The sequence below is a fragment of the Caenorhabditis briggsae genome (genome assembly GCF_000004555.2).
Source record: "Caenorhabditis briggsae complete genome, chrV, whole genome shotgun sequence".
NCBI lineage: Eukaryota > Metazoa > Nematoda > Chromadorea > Rhabditida > Rhabditidae > Caenorhabditis > Caenorhabditis briggsae.
Genome location: NC_013488.2, coordinates 8,150,620 through 8,171,131, shown reverse-complemented (window position 1 = coordinate 8,171,131; position 20,512 = coordinate 8,150,620). Strand labels below are relative to the sequence as shown.

The window sequence follows — 20,512 nt, the reverse complement described above, 5'->3', positions numbered from 1 at the left end:
TCAGAACTTTTTTTTCCTTTCCGCTATCGATTTTGTATTTCAAGCATGTTTTCCTCTCAAAACCACTTGCAATTTCCTTTTTTCAATGTTTGGGATTAAATGAAGTTGCATGGCACTATATAAAATTTAGCATTTTTGTAACTTCCTTCTTTATCTTGTCGAATAATGCAATGCTTTCTCGCTTATATAATTGTTTAAAAAGGGCCTGAAAACTAAAATAATGTTTGATTAAAAACAGTAAATCAAAAATGGAAGAAGACGAGGAACAACCTGAAGGACAGGCAGAAATTGGGCCGGAAGAGCCTGAAAATCCTGTAGCAGATGAAAGAGCACGAGAAGTCAAGGCTTCTCTAGAGAAAAAAGAGCGAAAGAGAATGGAGAGTTTGATACTCGAAAGGGAGTATTCGAATAAAAGGAACAGCTATTTCAAGACATTAGTAAGATGATTAAAAACGGAACTTGAATTTGAACCAGCGATGTTCGGAATGGCCTTTTCGGAGTTTCCTATCTGCAAAGAGTGAAAAATTGACAAAAAAGATTACGAAAATGCGAAAAGTATCGAAAATTACTCCGCTCGACACACACTAGGGATCTTTCGCTCCTTCGCCATTGGCATATTGTAGTCCAAAATTCTCTAATTCCTAGAAAAAAAGTTCCGAAAAATTCCAAATTCCGTTCCGATCATCCCTGCTTCGAACCGATATCTCTATCAGTTCTGGTAAACGATTCTGAATTAGATCTGAGTTCATTCGTATCTAGACGTGGCACGATCTGATACAAATCTGAGCTGATCTAATTCCGAATGAACACCGAATGAACACCGAATGAACTACGAACGCATTAGATTTAATTTGGAACACGATGGCACATTTCTCGTATAAACTTTGGTATTAAATCTAGTCCAGATCTAATTGGGAGCAAACTTGATCTAATTCCAAATTTCGAGTTATTCGATCTAATTCCGAATGAACTCAGATTTAATTCAGAATCGCTTACCAGAGCAGTGGACAAAAAACAAGTTTAAAAGTGTCACTTCCAGAATGCCGACTTTCAAAACGACTTCTTCTGCCAAAAAGACATTCGGGAACACACCGGATGCATCAACGCCGTGCAATTTTCCAGTACAGAGAAGCTTTTGGCGACTGGTAATCTGAAGTTATTAGAATACTCTTCTCAAGGGAAAATTTCAGGTGGAGATGACTTGCATGCCAGAATTTGGAACGTCGATGAACTGATGCTCCGCAAACATCCTAGACCAATTTCGATTTCCGAAAAAGGTCACGAATCGAACATTTTTTCACTGGAGTTCGATTTAGAGTATGTTAATTGATCAGTTTTCATGTTACAACCGTTTAGTTAGCTTTTTTCAGCAGTAGATTCATTTATTCTGGAGAACGTTGGGGCTTATTGTTCAAACACGATATCACTACAAAACAGCACATTTACACGGCAAGAGGAAATGAGCATCATGGAGATGTGTACAGTATTCATCATCATGTAGGAGTTCTGTGAACAGTCAGAAGTATAAAGCAATTAGTTCAGCCCTTCGACATCCATCAGCTGGTAGTTGCACAAGCCAAGTCAATCTCATTTCTTGATGATCGAGACTACGAGAATCCTATACAATTCGTTAACGGCGACGAGCAAGGAGATTTTTACACTGCTGAATTCCATCCAGAGACGCCTGTCCTTGTTCTCATCAATTCAGAAGATGGTGGTCCAAAGGTTTTCGATCGCAGGAATCCAGCAAGAGCCCTGTACGAATCAAACAAGTTCACTGGATTTTTTCGAGATAATGGGATCGCGGACGTTGGATTTATGGGCGCCAAGTGGAGCCCGTCTGGAAAACAGTACATGGCACTTCGCAGGAAACAATGTCCGATTTATTTTGATGTGAGATTCGAATAGTTTCAACCCTGTTAATTTTTTGAAATGCTCTTTCTTCAGATCGTCAGCCAACGATGTTTAACCCTAGCTAGTGGATCATCCCCGCTAGTTTACCGCAACGCGAAAACCATCAAATCGATGACTTTCATTGATGACTACACGGTTGCCACTGGAAGTGATCTATGGGGAATCCACGTGTGGAAAGCTCCCCGAGCCGACGACGACGAAGGTTTTGTACTTAAAGAACGAGAAGGAGGCGGTCAATATCTCACTGTGGAGAAAGAAGTAAAAGTTCTTCGGGGACATCGCTCGATTCCGAATCAAATTCGGTTTTCGAGCCAAAATCAACTTCTCGTCTCATCTGGAGTAGAAAACTCGTTCAAGCTATGGTCGCATCGTCGTCTCCCCTGGTCCTATGATGTTCCGTTTGCACGAAGAAAACGTGGCGAGTACAGACACACACACGACGTTGAATTGGGTCGAGAAAGGGAGATGCGTAGAACGCTAGAAGACGATCTGGAAGAAAGGAATCTGATGGAAGGTCGTGCTTGTTGGGAAGACGTTTTCGGTGGAAATCCACAAACTATGGAGAGTCGAGAGACGCTGGAAATGTTCGATGTTTTCGTAGATGATGATGATGATGATGTTGATGATGAGTCATCTGATGGCGAGGATTTTGCAGCACGCGTTTTTCAGGAACTAGGATTTCCAAGAGGAAGATTGGAGTTTTTAGTTGTATGTGATGAACCTGTCGAATTCATTGATCACAATTGTTATTTTCAGCATCAAGGAGAGGATGTTCTTGTTCGGGCATTGAACGCACAAAATGGTATAAAATGTATTCTCTGCTGTCTTAATAAACCTTTCAAATTTTCAGCTATGAATGACAGTGACTCGGACAGAGAATATGACGATGACGAGATCGAGGAGGAGAGACGAAGAATGAGAATCGAAGCGGCACGAAGACGAGTGATTCCACCGTTACGCAGAGATTGGTTCGATCATGATTCGGATTCTGATCTTGATGAAAATGACCCTCTACATCGATTATTCGATCATATAATGGAGCATCATCGACATGAGAGTAGCGACGAAGAGGATGACGAAGAAATAGAAGGAGATGAACCAGTTGTTGAATATCAAGCAGGAAGAGAAAATGATGAGGTGATGGAAGAGGAGGAGCAAGAAGAAGATGAGCAATCCGAAGAAGAGTATAGCGATAGTGACGACGTGGCTGCGAATAATGACGTTGATGACGTCGATATGGATGACGAAGAGAATTCAGAAAACGACTAGATGCCACCATTCATCCCAAATTCATTGAATTGAGCTACGCATTTTATGACCCAAAACATGTGTCTGTTAATCATTTTCTTATCAGAAACCACATTGTACATTCCAACTTGTAAAGCCAAAATAGCGTAGAGAAATTGGCGAAAAAAAGCTAAATTTCCATATATGACCATATCAAAATCTCCGCGTAACAACATTTTGTACATTTTGTATTCATACTGCATACTTCGGTTGAAAAGTATTATTCCGGTACAAAAATCGGAACTGTATAAGAGAAACGCCGGTGGCCGTGTCTGAAAGTCCCACAGCAACATCTACCGAAACCTAAAATTTATATTTTTTGAATTTTTCTCGATTTTTACTGCTCTTCGTCGAGTTTTCTGTTATTTTTTTCAAGAAAGACAAAATGAAAATCCGGAAAATTGAAAAAAAAATCTAGGTTACGATAGTTGTTGTTGTGGGAACTTCGGTCATGTTCCACAGCTCTGATTTTTTAAACCAGAATAATACAGTATTTTTCGACTCTAAAAATCTCTCAATTTTTTTGCTCCTACACAATCCCGTTTTGATCATCATGACATATTCGAGTGGCCGATTTTATAATATCAAATGCAAATAATTTTTTCTCAGTTTTCCTCCCCAATTGTTGTACATTTTTTTTTGAAGCGATCTCCTGGCATCCAGGGTTTGGATCTCTTCAAAGCTCTCCGCTGAAACCATTTATCTGATATAATCTTTTTATTTCTATGAATATTCATTTGGTCAAAAATGTTTATTGAACTATACATTAGGCCTTCACAATCTTCGAGCAATTGTACTTGTCCATTTTTATCACACTTGGGATGTATTTCTTTCCACATGTCCACCAAGCGCTGCTCACATGCTGATTGACAACCTTTTTGCAAGTATTGTCCACATAGGTCAAGGTGATTGCTGCCTTCGCAACTCCGTACGTCTTCTGAAGACATGTTTCCTGCTTGGCATCAGCTGTTTGTGTATTGGTTTTCTTGCAATCGGAAAGAGTTGTCTTCACCTTATTAACGAGTGTAGATGTCATGGTCTGAATTGGTGGAACGAGTTTCGTGACTACGGTATCAAGAGAGTCGGGGCTCAGGCAGTTGTTGGCTGAAATCAATTGGTTTGATATGCCCAACAAGAAATTATAGCTACCATTGCTGTATAGGGACATAGCTTGAAGGGCCTTGTTTCCGGAATTGCTAAGAATGCAGTTCTTTGCAACGCTGAGAATAGCAGTGTTGTTGTTGGGAGTTTTGTAGAACTGGGGCTCGATGCATTTAGCAATCTGAGAATGAGGAAATTGATTACCGTAAAACCTTTATTATTAGAAGAGCCCTTTTAATTGAATAGAAGGGACTCTCTAATAGAAGTGCCTCCGGATTCATTGATACAACTCACTGTTGTCAACTCAGCGGCCGTATAAAATGTGAGTCCTAACTTGTCGCATATCATTACCATCGTCGCATCCCGATTCGTTGTGGTCGCATGGCTCAATCCAACAAGAACAAAAATGAAAAGGCTAACGAATGAACGACACATGACAGGAATGTGTGGGTATTCAGAGATCGACATATCCCTTTTATACAAAATTCAAAGTTGTTTTCATCAAACAGTGGATTAATTTTAATAGTTTTTTGAGGTTAGACACCAGGATACTGTAGATCACCGAGAAGTCGACGATTGAAATGTGTTGAAACTCGCGACAATATCTGCCACTCATGTTCGGTACGATATCAAAGTCCAAAAAAATTATCTGGAGATTATAGGAATTGTGTTCAATTGTGAGTGTAAAAAATGTAATCGACGGGATGTGATGGTTAATGAACCATTCTACGTTTTTTGTTCTAGAACTTTCATCATCCGGTCATAAAAAATGTTTCGATGAGGTCTAACCAATCTAGGTCAAAGCTTTTCAACGCTGCTACTTCTATCTTGAACATCAAAATACCGGAAGTGCAGTGATATAAGCCCAGTATGTATGTGAACTTTGAGCTGAATTATCTTGATAACCATGAAAGATATCAAAAATCTGTCAACTGATAAAATATTTCTCATACTACATTTTATTAGTTGATAAATTTTTGTTATCTTTTGATGGAATCGTGATGATTGAGCTTAAAATATACTTATAGGGTGTGCTTCTATTAGATTCACCGTAATACAGTTAGTTTTTCTCAGTTTCTGTGGGATCTATCAAAAAGTTGGTAACGGACAGAATAAAAAAAATACGTAGCCTAGGGTTTTATTATAAAAAGGATTTCAAAAAGAAATGGTAAGATCAGTCAATCAATTTCTTCTTGTTTTCAATCTGAACCATCAGAAACGCTCCGAATTCAGTTCCAGGTTCCAGGAAGTTACTTTGAACATCACACGAATTTCTAGATCGTCCACCAGCATTGCTTCTGGTTCCTGATCCAGTTCCTCCTCGGTTATATGCACCTCGCTTTTGGTGTCAGCCCCAGCTCCTCTGAACTCAGACTCCTGTTCCCTGAATCCAGGATCCCAGATCAATCAATTAATTTCTTACTGTTTTCAGTCTGAACCATCAACGCTCCAAAGAATCATATTTCACGTGAACCATCTCGTAGTATGAATTATCTGATTTCAGTTCCAGGAATTGAAAAAATTATCTGGAATTTCACTGCAGATTTCTTCAGAGCTCCACGCTCATTTCTAGATCCTCCACCAGCATTTGATCTTGCTCCTGATTCAATTCCTTCTTCATTGTATGCTTCTTGCTCTAAATCCTGATCCGGATCCATCTGGACCTCTAGCTCAAGGTTCCAGCTCCTGCAGACCAAGGTCCCGGCTTCCAGAACTCGGGATCCAACACCCGGACTCCAGCACCCGGGCTCCAGAACCCGGATCCCTCCCTCGGGTTCCCCTTCTCTGGAGCCCGGAGAAGGGGAGAACTGATTCTTCCCTCCATTTCCCTCTTCCTTTATAGTATTCTTCCCGGAGTCAATGGGACATCGAGGGTCGTGGATTTTTTACGTCGAATTTTTGGCGGAGTATTGAAATTTTTTGAAATTTTTTTGCCCCGCGGATTTTTAAAAAAATGAATAAGTAATTTTTCATTACGTTTTAATAACACTTGATTTTTTTTGAAATCTGTGAAACTCCTTAAAACGACTATCACTTTGACCTGAATTCGTTTCCTGGTTGAGCTATCAACAAAATTTCAACTAATTAAAGGTTTCTGTCAACTGACAACAGATTAATTATAACATAGAAAATACTTTGTCAGTTGACTACTATTTGATGCCTTTTGCAAGAACCGAGATAACTGAGCTCGAAATGCACGCAAGGGTGAGATCCTATTAGATCAATAATGTACGGTATCAAAAATAAGTACCATCATGATAGTCTGATAAAGAAACATCTTCATTGAGAATGAACTAATTTTTGACAATCTTCGAACATTCATATTTACTGAACGTGAGAACACTTGGAATATACTTCAATCCACATCCCCATTCCTTTGGTTCGACATTTTCATTGACGACCTTCTTACAGATACCATCAACATATGCTAGTGTTAGATCGGTCAAAACGACTCCGTACGTCTTCTGAATGCATGCTTCCTGCTTCGCAGCACCAGTCTGAGTGTTCGTGTCCTTGCAGTTCGATAGTGTCGTCTTCAATTTTCTCACGAGAGCATCAGCAAGAGCAAGAACTGGAGCTATCAAATCGGAAACAACCGAATCAAGAGTCTCTGGGTTCAAGCAGTTGTTGACGTTGCTGTACAGAGCTAGAGCTGAGACAGCTTTGTTTCCAGAATTTTTTAGAATGCAATTCTTGGCAGCCGAAAGAATCGCAGTGTTGTTATTTGGAGTGACATAGAACTGTGATTCGCAACAGTTTGCAATCTTTTAAAAAAACTATATTTTTCTGCATCAGCTCTGAAAATCCTACCACGGTCAGCTCAGCTTGATTCCAGAAAGTGATTCCAAGTTCTGTTGTCGCCATTTTCATCACATCGTCTAGCTTTGTGGCATCACTGAATTGTACTAAAAAGAAAACGATGACGATGGAGGACCTAACCATTTCAGAATATTTTTTATAAAAACGAAGTTATCTTTTATACTGGAAATAGTAGTCGTTAAGTTATATCTGTTATTTCCGTTTCAGATTTATGTTTGAACTTCGGTCCGAGAAATAGAAAAATACCAGATTAACTTGCACGGTTTTTTTCAGTCAATCAAAAACACGATTCAGAGATTTATTGGAAAATATTATTTGAGAAAAAAAACACAAAAAATCTAGAACTTGTTCGCCGGAGATTCATTCTATGTTCGAATAAGAGACGATGTAGATTCTGGAGACTCGCGAAGGAGCTTTGCAGTCTTTTTGAATAGGTCTGAAAGAAGCCACGTTTTATATCTTAAAGTTTTTGCATTATCTTTACCAATGGTCGCTTTTCTATAATTTTTGATAACAATCAATGTGGGAAGTGGGTCAATTGCAGGGTATATAGCTACAGAAACGCTTATAAATGCACTCATATTACCCAGATCGATCTGAATAAGGGGGCAGACAAAAACTATGGAACATGGAATATAGAGAAGGAGTAGAGGAATAGCTGCTTGCATTACAAGAGCTCTGAATAACTGACGCTGAAGACTTTTCGAGAAACCTCCACCGGAAACTTTTGAGACATTTTTGATTTTAAAATAACAGCTTAAACCAAAATATATGACAGTTATAGTTGAGGATCCAATGACGAACCAGAGCACAGCCATCCCTCCGGCTGCGCGCCAATTCATAGCTTGAATACCATTTTTGTCTTCTGGATAGTAATAGGATCCAGTGTACACTATATCTTCTACTGGAAGCTCAAATAAATCCCAAATATCTTTTCTGAAAGTTTTTCTTTATAGAAAAAAAGAATTATGTTTACCTAATGAATTCTGTGAACTCTTTGTCTTCTTCAAAAATAAAATGCATTGTGAGTCCCCAAATGATTCCGTAGAAAATGGGAATGCAGCATAAAACAAACATCTTCCATCCTTTAAAATGTTTCTGATAAGACTTATCCAAAGCTCCATAGCGATACATGAAATGAATAGCGAAGATCGAGACAGAGCAGCCATAGAAACCACAGATGAGGCCTAAAAATAAATTAGAGTATTTTTGGAAAGCATATAAAACAAACTGTTGAGAATCTTGTTCACTGATCTACTGAACATTGAATTCTTGACATCGACAATGACAATGACTCGGGAGGTGTAGGAATGGACGAACTGAAATAATTGCTGTAAACTTTTTGATTGAACGCCACCCAAAGCGCCAGCTTTGAGCTTATGCATCTCATGTACTGTGTAAGATATCAAAAAGTAGTTAACTGATAAAATACTGTTTATATTATGATAAACAGTTTGTCAACTTTTTGATATATTTTACAGGAATCGAGATAATTGAGTTCAAAGTTGACGGTTTGGGTGGGTTTATATTAGAGGGAATAAGGTAAGTTCTAGCAAACGATTTATCAAGTGTTTTCGAGGATGTTATAATTTTATGTCCTAAGATTATTCAGGTTTCAGGAAAATGGTCGGAAGTTGTATAGACTTTAGAATGATCACAAACTACACTCGGTTCGGTTTCTGGTCACAAAATCCATGTTGATGTTACAAAGAAATTAGCTTTATGGATAATTGTTGAACCCATCCTCTATTCATCACTTACCGGTTTTGTGATAACTCCCAATATGGTATACAGTATCTCAAAAACACAGATATAAATCATCAGGTATTTATAGTTTCCAATCTTTTTTGGAGACTTGTATACGATGAGAATAATCAGGTAGACATTTAGAACCAACGAGATAAAGGTGCTGGTTTCTTGTAAATTTTTGCAGAATATCGAAAACGGACTCTTCAACATTTTTCGTGGTTTTCAGATGAATATGTTTCCTTTTGTATCTTTTTGAAGTTTCAACATGTCATCTTTGCGTCAGAGACAGACCTGATAATGATAATTAGGCATACATAGTTTCTAGACTGAAGCAAGAAGAAAAACAATGCAACATGAAAAAAAAACAAAAAATACTTTATGACTAATACATTCAGATCTTAAAAATATTATATAAATAAGCCCGGAAGGTCTGACAAGCAGCTGAATAAAATTATGTTCTAGTAAACTAGAAAGATCATGTTGAAGTACGACTAGTCATAACATGCGAAGGATATGGAGACGTTTCGCAGACATTTGAGGAACTTTTTGCTCGAAAAAATGGCTCGAGAGGAACTCAGAAATCATTAGGTTCAAAATAGAAGTGTTGCTTTCTTTTAATTTTTGACAACGAATAATTTTGGAAGAGTATCGATAGCTGGGTAAAAGCATCAGAGACAGTCATAAATGCACTACAATTTCCAATTTTAACTCGAAAGCGTGGGAAATTTATGAGAAACAAGATGTAGAGCATACTATATCCCCTAATAGAATGCAACCCAATCAGTCAAATTTGAGATCATTTTTCTCGGATCCTTCGAAAGTTTTCAAAATTTTGTCAACTGTTGAATTGATCATCATAATATCACCACTATTTTATCAGTTGATAGATTTTTAATATCTTTCACAGGAATCGAGATAATGCAGCTCAAATTGTACGTATAAGTTGGGCTTCTATTTGAGCAAATACAGAAACACCTTGAAGATGGTCTGAAAAAGTTTTACACTCGACAAATCTATTCTTACATCTTTTCTCAAAACTGAGATGTTTAAAAATAATCTTGTATTACATCATGATGGTTACGAACATGTCTTTGGGGAACCTATGCACATTTCCTGATTCATTTTTACATTTCAGGAACGTGTGATTTTAGCTTATATTGAGAAAATTATACATTTCCTGGGAGCAATAGTTCAAAAGTTGTTTAGATTATTCGAAATGTCCTTTTTTGCAAAAAAAAAAAAGACACCTGCCAAAGGCAGTTCTTGAATGTCTGCTGTTGTAGTCCTTGTGTGAAGCTTGATGTGGATCGACCTAGCTACGTGGATTTATAGCACCTAGAACGTTGAGGAACCCACGAAAGTTACCTATTTTCATTGAAAAAATTTCGCTGACATTCAAGGTAATCCCATATGTCTTTTCTACAGACAAGTAATTCATTCTGATTTCAACTGTGTCAGTTCTGTGAAACCTTCATCTTCTCGGGAAACGAAGGAGATAGTGAGGGCCCAAAAACCTTAAAATATCGGAAATATTAATTTTTGTTCAAAAATCAAAATTTAAAAAGTTAGCAAATGTTGAATGACATGCTCAATGAGCATTGCTCATCCAAGGACCCGTTTTTGTACATAAAATGATGAACAAGAATGGTCACTGAGCAAGCGTAGAATCCACAAATACAACCGTTCAGAATTCTGACTGTTAATGATTGGATTGCTCATGTAGCAGTTTGGAATCATTGTCAAACAGACATAAACAATTTTAAGATATGTCCAGAGAAAAGCGACTAGGAAGTTTGAAGAAGGCTAATCGAGAAAACTGATAACAAAAAAGGATATGCTGGGAATGCTAGACTTGTGAGAAGGTGGTATTTAGACAGGACAACGTATTATTCAAGTTAGGCGCTGATCCCATGAGTTTATCGACGTCGACAGAGCAATTTCAAGAAAATTTATATTTACCGAATCGGTCCCACAGGACACTTTCGAAATCAAAACTCTCCAATGTGTGAACATTCTATCCCGAAGCATTTTGAGCAACGTTAAATTCCAAGAGAAATTTTATAAGACGAATTCGCAGAAAAATGACAAAAAGTGTATGGTTGATGTTCTTTCAAAGTTTAGCTATCCAAATAGAATCTAGTTGCTCTGAAAATGTTATTCAGGCGAATAATAGTCGTACATGAAAGATAGGATATTCCCCATAAGTTTGTTTTCTTATTGATAATGGAATTTCACTTTGTCTAGCTTTGAAGTAAGTTTAGCTTCCAATCGGGGACTCTCGGGAAATCCCACTATTACGTACGGATATGGTCATTGGTATACATGTACAGTACACTATCATCATTATCATCATTTTCAGAAGGATACCTTCTAGTATACAAGTCATAAACAGTATACTGTAAAGTAAATTTTACAATCACCAAGTGCAGGAGGACCAAGTGATGGATGATAATTCTAGAATCACCAAGTCATCATTATGGGCGGAGCCTCAAAAAGGTATATAAGGTAGCGGATCATCTCCTTCTTTACCCACTCTGGTCAGCTCGCTAATCAGAATGTTCTCTTCTTGCTCTGCTGTTATTCTGTTCACTGTATTCTCTGTGTCTGCTGCCACTGGGCACCTTCGTCTGGAGATCACTGCTTCCGATCACTGTAGTCTCCATCTGAAGACCAGCTCCAGCTTCCAATCAATTCTCCTTACAATGGGAACCCCTCGAATCGTCAGCTTCCATCCGAAGATTGATCAAGAAACTCTTGAGATCACCTTCTCCAGGAAAGCTATGACTCCACAGACTCATTTGTATCAAATGAAGAAAGCCAGTCAAGTAAACCATCAAACTTTCATTTTCAAGGATACCGTGCTCTTGGTGCAATCCTACTTCGAATGTGATACGGGATTTTATGGGGACTACTGCTCGGATGATACCACTACCACATCAACAACCACCACCACGACTACCACTACCCCGGAAGCCACAACAACAATCGGAACGACTACACCAGCCACCACCCGAAGAAACGTCTTCACTGAATCTGCACCAATTCAAACGGATGTTTCTGCCAACTCCATCCTCTGTGGATCACTAATCGTCGTCATCATTATTCTTTTGGTTCTAATCTGCATCGTCTTTGCCCTCATCAAACCGAAGCAACACGCTATCTATATTCAACCCCAAATTCCATCTCCAACCCCAACAAAGTGCAAGATCACAATCGAGGACTCAAGATGCAACACTCCAGAAAGCGTCAGATACACTGCTTGTCCTATTAAATCGGTTACTATTTCTTTGTAATTTTTTGTACTGGTTCTTCTTGTTTTCTAAAATGGTTTCTTCATTCAGTTTAATAAAAATATAATAATTTAAATTGTTTTTCGTTTTCATCGAAGACCAAAAAAAACAAAATAGTTTTATAAACCAGGTATTCAATCCACCTGAAAATTACCTTGTCTCGTGACGGCTACAACAATCCATCTGCATCGCAAGCATCATAAAATCAAGTCTCCAATCTTGAACATGAAGCAGGTGAAAGACATCTTGACCCACACACAATTCCCTATTTTCCGTTTTTCCTGAAATCATTTATATCACTCGCAAATCGATTAAAAATGTTACCAACTCTCAAAGCTTCTGGAACTTTCATTCTCGAAGTTTTTGCTGTTCTTGGCGCGCTGGCCGTTTCGCTGATGGCTGAGAAACGATTTTTGTGCGCTCCTCGAATGTTGTTCGTGTTTCAGCAGGTAGGACTTCAAATTTGGAGTAGAATGGAAGATTTAATAGTTTCAGATGTTCATGTTGATTTACGTTATATTTTTCCTGAATTACTTCAATATGGATCGGCAAAGCGATGACGAAATTGCGGTGGGTTTCTGTAATACCTGTAATGAAAGGGCCTTCTAACTGTCAACTTAAAGATTACATATCATTTCCTGTATATTAAAAAGTTGTCAACTGATAAATATTTACTCATCATATCACAAAAATTTTATCATTTGACAGATTTTTGATGTCCGAGCCAAGAAAAATGAGCTCAAACTTGACAGTGTGGGGTCCTTTTATTACATGTTATACAATAACCACTAGTCTGATACGATAGAGTTACTTCAGATTAGCATATGATCTTCTGGAGAAAGACCCAAAAATCAATACATGTTCGTAATATTTTTAGAATTCACCTGTTCTGAGTAAATTGAAAACTAGAAGATGTCTTGTAGTCAGTGAAAAGAGAACATGGACAAAACACCCGCCCAATTAATTTTGAGATCTTCTCAGGTAACTCCCGTTTGGGCAGTCGGCGGCGCGCGGTGGAAATCCCCATATAGGCCCCACATCAGCCCCATTTTACCCCCGATTTACCAACGACACAGGCTTTTCAAAAACAATTTTATTGATTACACAGAAACGCAAAACAGTCTTAAACGATAGACTACTCTAGATGAAAAACAATAAAGGAAATATGAAAAAATACAAAACAATCAGTAAAAATTAAGAAATGGAGCTAGACTTGGAAGTGGAGAAATGATCTGTCGTTTGGAAAAGTCTAGCAGCATCCTGTCCGGTTTTTCGCTGAGCTCGCTGAAAAATGGAGATTATAAGGGGGAAAAAGTTTCATGACACTTACATTCTCAATTTTTCTCTTCAGGATTTGTTGATCTTTCTCTGGAGTCTTTCGATTCGGTTTTTCACCATCGTTGTCTTTCTCCTTTTTTCTCGCACCAGTCCTGAACAGATAAAATAATCTTCGATAGAAACAAGAAAGAGCCCTCACCAGTCTTATTTTCGTTTTCCTTCGTAAACGCTTTGGGTACGATGAAGAAAGAGTATGGGTTATCGAAAAAAATTAAAACAAATCATCACAAAAAAAACTTAGAACAAAATTTTGCGTCATCGAGGATCCGCTTGTGCCAGTATACTCTGTTGGCGCTCCCCATTTATCCCCCATCTACCTCCCGTTCCCCTCTTTCCAGTCGGCAGGGGGATCCCCACTTACTCCCCACATAGCCCCCGTTTGTAAAGAACGAGAATCTAGAATTCAGCGTACCCTGTTTTGTCCCCATATAGTCCTCGTAACGGGTAACTCCCAGATCACACGGGTAACTCCCAAATAACCTGGGTAACTCCCGTTTCGATTGGGTAACTCCCAAGGCTTTCTCGGTCTTCATTATTTTGAAAATTTATACCATGTTAATAACCAATTGTTCCGGTTTTAAAACTATCATGAATTTAGATAAAATTAGTTGTTTTTATAATGAAGTCAATCCTGAATTATTGATATGATGAGGCACTAATTTCCAGCGCCTTCTGTGCCTTTTCGAGGTATTTGCTACCACTTTCATCGACTTGATCTACCTCTCAATGCTCCATTTATCAGCTGTTGAATCTGGTTTATCCTGTCTCGCAATCACTTTTTTCCTCTTCGCCGCTTTCTTTCTTTTCTTTGCTATCAGTATTTGCCAAAGGACTATTGATGATCCTTTAAATTTGTTGGCCAGCAAGCTATTCAGTTATCAATTGATTCAAGCAATCCTATTCTTGTTTTGCACTCTTTGTGTAATTCGATTGACTGTTCGACAAGATGTGGAAAAGAAGAAGCCCCTCCGAACGTTTCTTCCTCATTATATTTTGACGGTAAGGTTTGCAGTTTTTGGTCTCATAAAACAAGGAACAACATCCTAATGAGTTTTTTTCTTGTAAATGCCACTTTGCAGTATTGCTCTGTTGTTCTATTCTTTATTCTTCCAAGAAGCACATTCCTCTGGGCAGTAATTATAAAAATACCCGACGAAGACGATTCAATATTACCAACATTAAGAGCAATCATGTTCATTACTCCGGTTTATAACTTTTTATTTGTGATTCTTATAAATTGTCAAGATCCGGAAAGAAGGCAAGAGTTCAAAAAGTCGGTTGGTGAGTTGAAGAATTTAAATGGTTTAGTAACTGATTGCGACTTCAGAACGAGCTTTCCGTGGGATCAAAACCGGACCCATTCCCCGAATCAATGTACAAGAGCCGACTAGCAGTTCGAATCTTCCATCCAGAAGCCACGTGGCATTGAGTCTGATGCGGAATCCACTCAACTCGTTCAACAAGTTACAAAGGCAATCGACAATTCCAATGGACGAAATGTAAAAACATTCTTCTGCTTTGTCAGAAATTCTGAGTCAGAATATAAGTTTGGAATTTTCAGACCTCCTGAGAATAACCTTCGGGTCCCACGAGATCAGAGATATTATGCTGCTACTGATGAAGATGAAAATGCTGATCAAGTGGCAACTCCACAAGAAATATTGACTTCTAGAAATTCAGATGAAAGAGGTTTCATGACAGTGGCCATGTTGAGAAGGTACAGTACCGGTCAACAAGATACTCAAAAATATATTTTCAGTTGATTTTTCGGCCATTTTGGCCATTTTCAGGGGTATGGAGCTGAGCTATCAAGTCTCTGATCAGCTATAAAATTTTGGAGGGTGTGAAATAGACCTAGATGGAAAACTTTGCATTCCCAGAACTTTTCGAAAATTCCTAGTTTTTCAGCTTTTTGCCGATTTCTGAAGGACATCCCTTTTTTGCCCGTTTTTGTACTGCAGACTTGAAAAAAAAACAGGTGTCTTTCAGAAATCGGCAAATAGCTGAAAAACAAGGAGTTTTCAATAATTCTGTGAATACAAAGTTTTTGTTCTGGGTCTGTTTTACACTCTCCATAATTTTCAAAGTGATTGGGAACTTGAGAGCCAAGCTCCAGACTCTGAAAAATGGTCAAAATGTCCGAAAAAACTTTAAAAAAAACGTTTGTTTATCTTGAAAAAGAGAACTAATTGTAAGTAGAAATACTTGGAAAGTAAACCCCTAATGTGTGAACTGGGCCAATTCTTAGTCTCTATCCCAACCCAAAATTTGCATACTTGTGAAGGGCCGGGCCGGGCCGAAACACGAATTTCACCGGCCCGGCCCGGCCCGGGCCGGAAGTTTACCGCGAACTTCAAAATCTTGAGCGAAAAGTTGAATCATTGTTTCGAAAAAAGGTATTCAGTGTTTTTTTTCTTCGAGTTATTTTTCAATACATTCTAAAAATCAATAAATTCATTTTTCAAAAATTTTATTTTTTTTCTGCCGGGCCGCCGGGCCGGGCCGGGCCCTGAAAATTTTCTCTCGGCCGGGCCGAAATTTCACAAGTATGAAAATTTGTTTTCCAGAGCCTCCCAAATAAGTCAAAGATTCCAAAACATTCGCAGCGGTCCGAACTCTGCCCGAACTGAATCAGCACGTACACCCTCACCTTCTCCTTCTCAAAAAATAGAGTCATCGTCGTCCAGTGATCAGGTGATAATACTATTATCTCATTTACATCACGGCTTAGAAGCCCTTCAAATGACCAACTTAACTTTCATGACCTTTTCCAGAACCCCGAGCAGTCATCATCCACCGAAAGGGCACAACCTCTTGACGTTTCCCAACTTCTTGGATTCTTCATCACGTCGTCGACGTCTTCTGTTGCAATGACGATGCCAGTGAGAAATAAGCGAGCCGTGGAGAGAATCCAAGAAGTTTTGCATAATACTCCCGATTCATTGATGAATGTGAGAATAGAATAGTTTCAGTTTATTTATAAACAGAAACTTCTTATTTTTTCTAGAATTCTCCAGAATCATGAATAATCAAAATCTCTAGTCTTCCGCTTTCTTTTTTCCCATCTTACTCATACGTTGTACTTATTTAGTAAAAATAAAAAAATCATCAATCAGAGAAAAAGAAATATCAGACTTATTTGTATCAGGTTGTAAATCCACATTAGGAAATCTCCGGTGTGGGTGGTTGAAAGAGGAAAAAGATAATCCGATGAGAGAGATAAGGATAACGAGTAGTGCAAAATAAATGTATTTGACATTTTGTTTGATAGAAATGTCTGGAGAAAAGATTGTGAATAGAAAAGTAATCCGGGTCAGCTGATTTGAAAATGGATCTGGAAAATGTTTAAGCGGATTACCGTAGAATGTGGTGTGTCAAAGCAGTTTGAGGATATTGATCTTTTGAATCTTTCAAGTATGCATATCAGACTTTAGAGCTATTTTGAAAGATGAAGAAAATTCAGGATGTGGGAAACTTTTCAAATTGAAGTAACGTAAAACCTGTAATAGAAGGATTCGCTGACTTCGAACCAACATATCATCTGGACGAAAAATTCAAATTTTGGGATTTCTTGTTCATCTTTTAAGAATTTGATTTTCGAATCGAATTTTTCATAAAAATTCGATCATTTTGAACTCAATTCCGGCAATTGTTGAGCATTATGAAAATTGTGGGCTCCAAAACTCGTATGTTACCAAAATGAGCCTAAATAGGTAAATATGGGCTCGAAATGACGGAAATTGAACTAAAAATTCGAATTTGGAGTGTTTTCTCTGCAATAGTACAATTTGCTCAGGTAATCTAGAGGTCCCAGGTTATCCCTCTTGAAGCTCGGAATTATTTTTAAACCATACCGCCCTTGTTTGAGCCTATTTTACTCGATTCCTGTGAAAGATATAAAAAAGCTGTCAACTGATAAATTATCACAATATCGCAAACATTTTATCAGTTGAAATTTTCTTGATATCTTACATAGGAACTGAGTTGATTGAGCTCAAACCTGACTTATGGGACCCTACTATTAGATTTATTACGGTATTGGTTGAGAACAGAAAACTTCTATAATTTTAAAATGTTGGGTTCTAGAACTTGTGAAGAAATCTTAAATAGGCAAAAAAACCTTTGAAACTGTTTTCCTAAAATGAGGAAATTTTAATGTTCCGATCTCGTTTTCTAAGGATCATCTTTCAAAAATATGATTCTTCAAACATAAAAAAGTTCAAAACTCTTCAAATCTCGAAGATCTCTAGGAATCATGTTTTTCAAGTACCTGACCTAACACACTTCACACAACATTGAGTCACTGAGCAAGGGAACCAAAATATAAAACTTGAATTCTTTGAAAATCTACCGTGAAGCCTGTAATATAATAGCCGCCGCGCTGTCAAGTTTAAGCTCAATTATCTCGGCTCTTGTAAAAGATATCAAAAATGTGTTAACTGATAAAATATTTCTCATATTATCAGCTACATTGTATCAGTTGACAAACTTTCGATATCTTTCACAGAAATCGAGACAATTGAGCTCAAAGTCGATGGTTTTGGAGGCTTCTATTAACGCAAATACGGTATTTGAGAATCTTTCTAAACTTAATTTCTTGTTAGTAGTGCAGAATTTTTAATTATTTTGATCACTTCTAGAACATTCTCTAATTAGTTATGTTGATCATCAGAACTCTTCGAATTCCCACCACTTCCCACCAACTTTTGCCCATAATTTGTCATCTGAAATGTGACCTTCTTTCGTGACAGCTTCTAACCAACTAAATGCTTACACTTCCCTTTTCAAATGTTTTTTTAGAATCATCAACAAAAACAACATAAGTACACTTTATTCTCGTTTTTGCTCTCTCAGCGTCAGGTAAAACATCATAATACATGAAAAATTTCGGAAGATTTAGAATCCAGAAAATGGACGTTGACGACCTCCTTCTTCTCGTAGAGTGAACATTGGATTATGGTATGGGAAGCGGTTCATGAAGGCCTTCATCATTGGGCGACCGGATTTTTCTGGAATAAATAGATACTAGTTACTTATTGCCTACGTTCATTATTTTCCCTCCCCAGAATCCACATCATCTAACAAAACAGGGGGTGAATTCCGGGGGTTGAATGAAGCAATTCAGAATACTCACGGAGCCGGAAAAATGATTCTTCTTGCGACGATTGGCCGTGGGTCGACGGAACGACGAAGACGAACAACAGGAAAATGAGGGAGAGCTGGAAAAGAAAAAATGAAAGAAATAATGGAAGAGGAAGAGAATAATTGTGCTTCGTCTGTGTGTGCAGGAACACAGTGATTATTAGTTAGTCAGGCGGGAATAACATGAAAGGTTGTCTCGGGTATTGGTACCAGGGATTCCGGGTACTGATGCATCTAACAGACCCAGAAATGGAGAAAAACACCAGAAGGAGGAGATGACGTGACATCTTCTTCTTCTTATTATTATTCATTACAATTGCTATGACTATCCAAATAATCGTAAATTTTCGGGTAGGAAAAAACCCAGAGAATTTTTAAATTGCTCAAAGTAACTGATTTTTTTCATAGAATAATCAAGGATCAACAACAATATATGATAGGGCAACTCCACTAGTATCCCAATATTCAAATTGTCTATCTGGAAATGGAAAAAAAAGTTGTAAGAATTCACCGTAAACACTCGAATAGAAGGCTACTCAAACCGTCACCGCCATCTTTGAGCCTATGTACATATCTCGGTTCCAGAAGAACATATCAAAAAGTGGTTAACGGATAAAATGTTTCTGATATTATGATGTATATTTTGTCAGTTGACCACTTTGTGATATATTCTACCGGAACCGAGGTATATAGGCTCAAAGTTTACAGTTTGAGTGACCCTTCGACCTCAATTATCTCATTTTCTATAAGAGATAGCAAACATTTATCAGCTGATGAAATATTTGGACCAAAGGAAACCCAACACCCGGAACATGACACAATGAAACAAATTCAGTTAGTCTACAGTGCCCCTAACTTACCAACTTGACGAATTGCATTTTTTTTGAGAAGAGTGTAGGATAGAATCAGTGAATGACTAGAATGCGAATAGAATGAGCACCCAGGAAAAGTGTCCATATGCTCAAAGCTCCGCCCGCTTCTTCATCTTCGCCACGCCCCTCCACCCGCTTTCTTACACTTTTGGCACTTTTTGGCCACTGATGGCGTTTGGAGATAGAAGGCTTTTTGGGCGAGCTCCATAAATAAAATCCTGAAATTTTCATACTAACTGAAGTGAGACAAATTCTCTGGAATAACTGTTTGTTCTGAAAAAATGTCAGATTTTATTTAATTATTCAGAATGTTCAATTGTGAATTATAGAATTCGAGTGTCAACAAAAATGTCTTGTCTGCTGAATAAAGAAGAATTTGCCATACTTTCCTCGGAATTTAAGATTCGTCTTTCCATTCTCCGACTTTAAAGTTGGAAAAGTCCACCGTCGGAAGCAATGCACTGAAATCTTGTTAGCAAGTCTCCCACACTCATCAGAAAGCGTCATTCGGTGGGAGTCTGAAGTTTAGATCGTTTTTAATTTTTTCCGGAAATTACCAGGTCGAATGAGGAAAGAGCTGGACATCATTATACCTCATCTCGACATCATGCAAACTAATACGACGCGGATTATGTCAGAGAACTGTTGCAACTGGTTTCCTCGTGAATCGTTGGCTTTCATCGATCTGTTTTCATTCAGGTTCAAGTTGATCGCAATATGATTCGTGTTGTGTTTTTGATGCTGATACTTCTAACTACTTCCTACGGAGAATCTGGTTTTCCTGTTCAGACTCTTGTAAGCTGCGGTATTTCCCAATTAACGATCAATGGTGTTCAAGGTGTCATAGATAACCACTCCGTAAGTGTAATAAAGTTATATTTTCGATATTATGACTTCAGTCTATGATTCAATTAGCAAAGTCTGATAAAAGAGCCAAGAAGACGGAGATCGACTCATTGAAAGCGGATATCGACGCTTATTTAGAAAGCAATGCTTCAG

At 38.0% G+C, this 20,512-nt stretch overlaps 7 protein-coding genes across 7 annotated transcripts; 3 read left to right on the top strand and 4 right to left on the bottom strand.

Moving 5' to 3' along the window:
• Positions 1–248: 248 nt before the first annotated feature.
• On the top strand, positions 249–3,183 carry CBG08559 (the record flags this gene model as incomplete). Its single annotated transcript, XM_045237360.1, has 7 exons — positions 249–437; positions 1,040–1,317; positions 1,371–1,497; positions 1,543–1,893; positions 1,948–2,622; positions 2,671–2,716; positions 2,765–3,183. 7 exons carry the CDS (start codon positions 249–251, stop codon positions 3,181–3,183), a joined length of 2,085 nt encoding a protein of 694 aa, XP_045093822.1.
• A 784-nt stretch (positions 3,184–3,967) lies between these two features.
• On the bottom strand, positions 3,968–4,737 carry CBG08560 (the record flags this gene model as incomplete). The annotated part of the gene is made up of 2 exons (XM_045237359.1): positions 3,968–4,483; positions 4,597–4,737. The coding sequence occupies 2 exons, from the start codon at positions 4,735–4,737 to the stop codon at positions 3,968–3,970; spliced, it is 657 nt and encodes a 218-aa protein (XP_045093821.1).
• Positions 4,738–6,596: 1,859 nt separating this feature from the next.
• On the bottom strand, positions 6,597–7,245 carry CBG08562 (the record flags this gene model as incomplete). The annotated part of the gene is made up of 2 exons (XM_002636228.1): positions 6,597–7,067; positions 7,114–7,245. The coding sequence occupies 2 exons, from the start codon at positions 7,243–7,245 to the stop codon at positions 6,597–6,599; spliced, it is 603 nt and encodes a 200-aa protein (XP_002636274.1).
• Positions 7,246–7,487: 242 nt separating this feature from the next.
• Cbr-str-178 lies at positions 7,488–9,081 on the bottom strand (the record flags this gene model as incomplete). Its single annotated transcript, XM_002636229.2, has 5 exons — positions 7,488–7,558; positions 7,607–8,058; positions 8,099–8,309; positions 8,354–8,441; positions 8,884–9,081. The coding sequence occupies 5 exons, from the start codon at positions 9,079–9,081 to the stop codon at positions 7,488–7,490; spliced, it is 1,020 nt and encodes a 339-aa protein (XP_002636275.2).
• Positions 9,082–11,426: 2,345 nt separating this feature from the next.
• CBG08565 lies at positions 11,427–12,164 on the top strand (the record flags this gene model as incomplete). The annotated part of the gene is made up of 1 exon (XM_002636230.1): positions 11,427–12,164. The coding sequence occupies one exon, from the start codon at positions 11,427–11,429 to the stop codon at positions 12,162–12,164; it is 738 nt and encodes a 245-aa protein (XP_002636276.1).
• A 314-nt stretch (positions 12,165–12,478) lies between these two features.
• Positions 12,479–16,524, top strand: CBG08566 (the record flags this gene model as incomplete). Its single annotated transcript, XM_002636231.2, has 9 exons — positions 12,479–12,610; positions 12,657–12,731; positions 14,166–14,498; positions 14,579–14,780; positions 14,827–14,998; positions 15,061–15,216; positions 16,067–16,193; positions 16,274–16,450; positions 16,507–16,524. The coding sequence occupies 9 exons, from the start codon at positions 12,479–12,481 to the stop codon at positions 16,522–16,524; spliced, it is 1,392 nt and encodes a 463-aa protein (XP_002636277.2).
• Positions 16,525–18,395: 1,871 nt separating this feature from the next.
• On the bottom strand, positions 18,396–19,519 carry CBG08568 (the record flags this gene model as incomplete). Its single annotated transcript, XM_002636232.1, has 3 exons — positions 18,396–18,508; positions 18,634–18,718; positions 19,502–19,519. The coding sequence occupies 3 exons, from the start codon at positions 19,517–19,519 to the stop codon at positions 18,396–18,398; spliced, it is 216 nt and encodes a 71-aa protein (XP_002636278.1).
• Between the last annotated feature and the right edge of the window lie 993 nt (positions 19,520–20,512).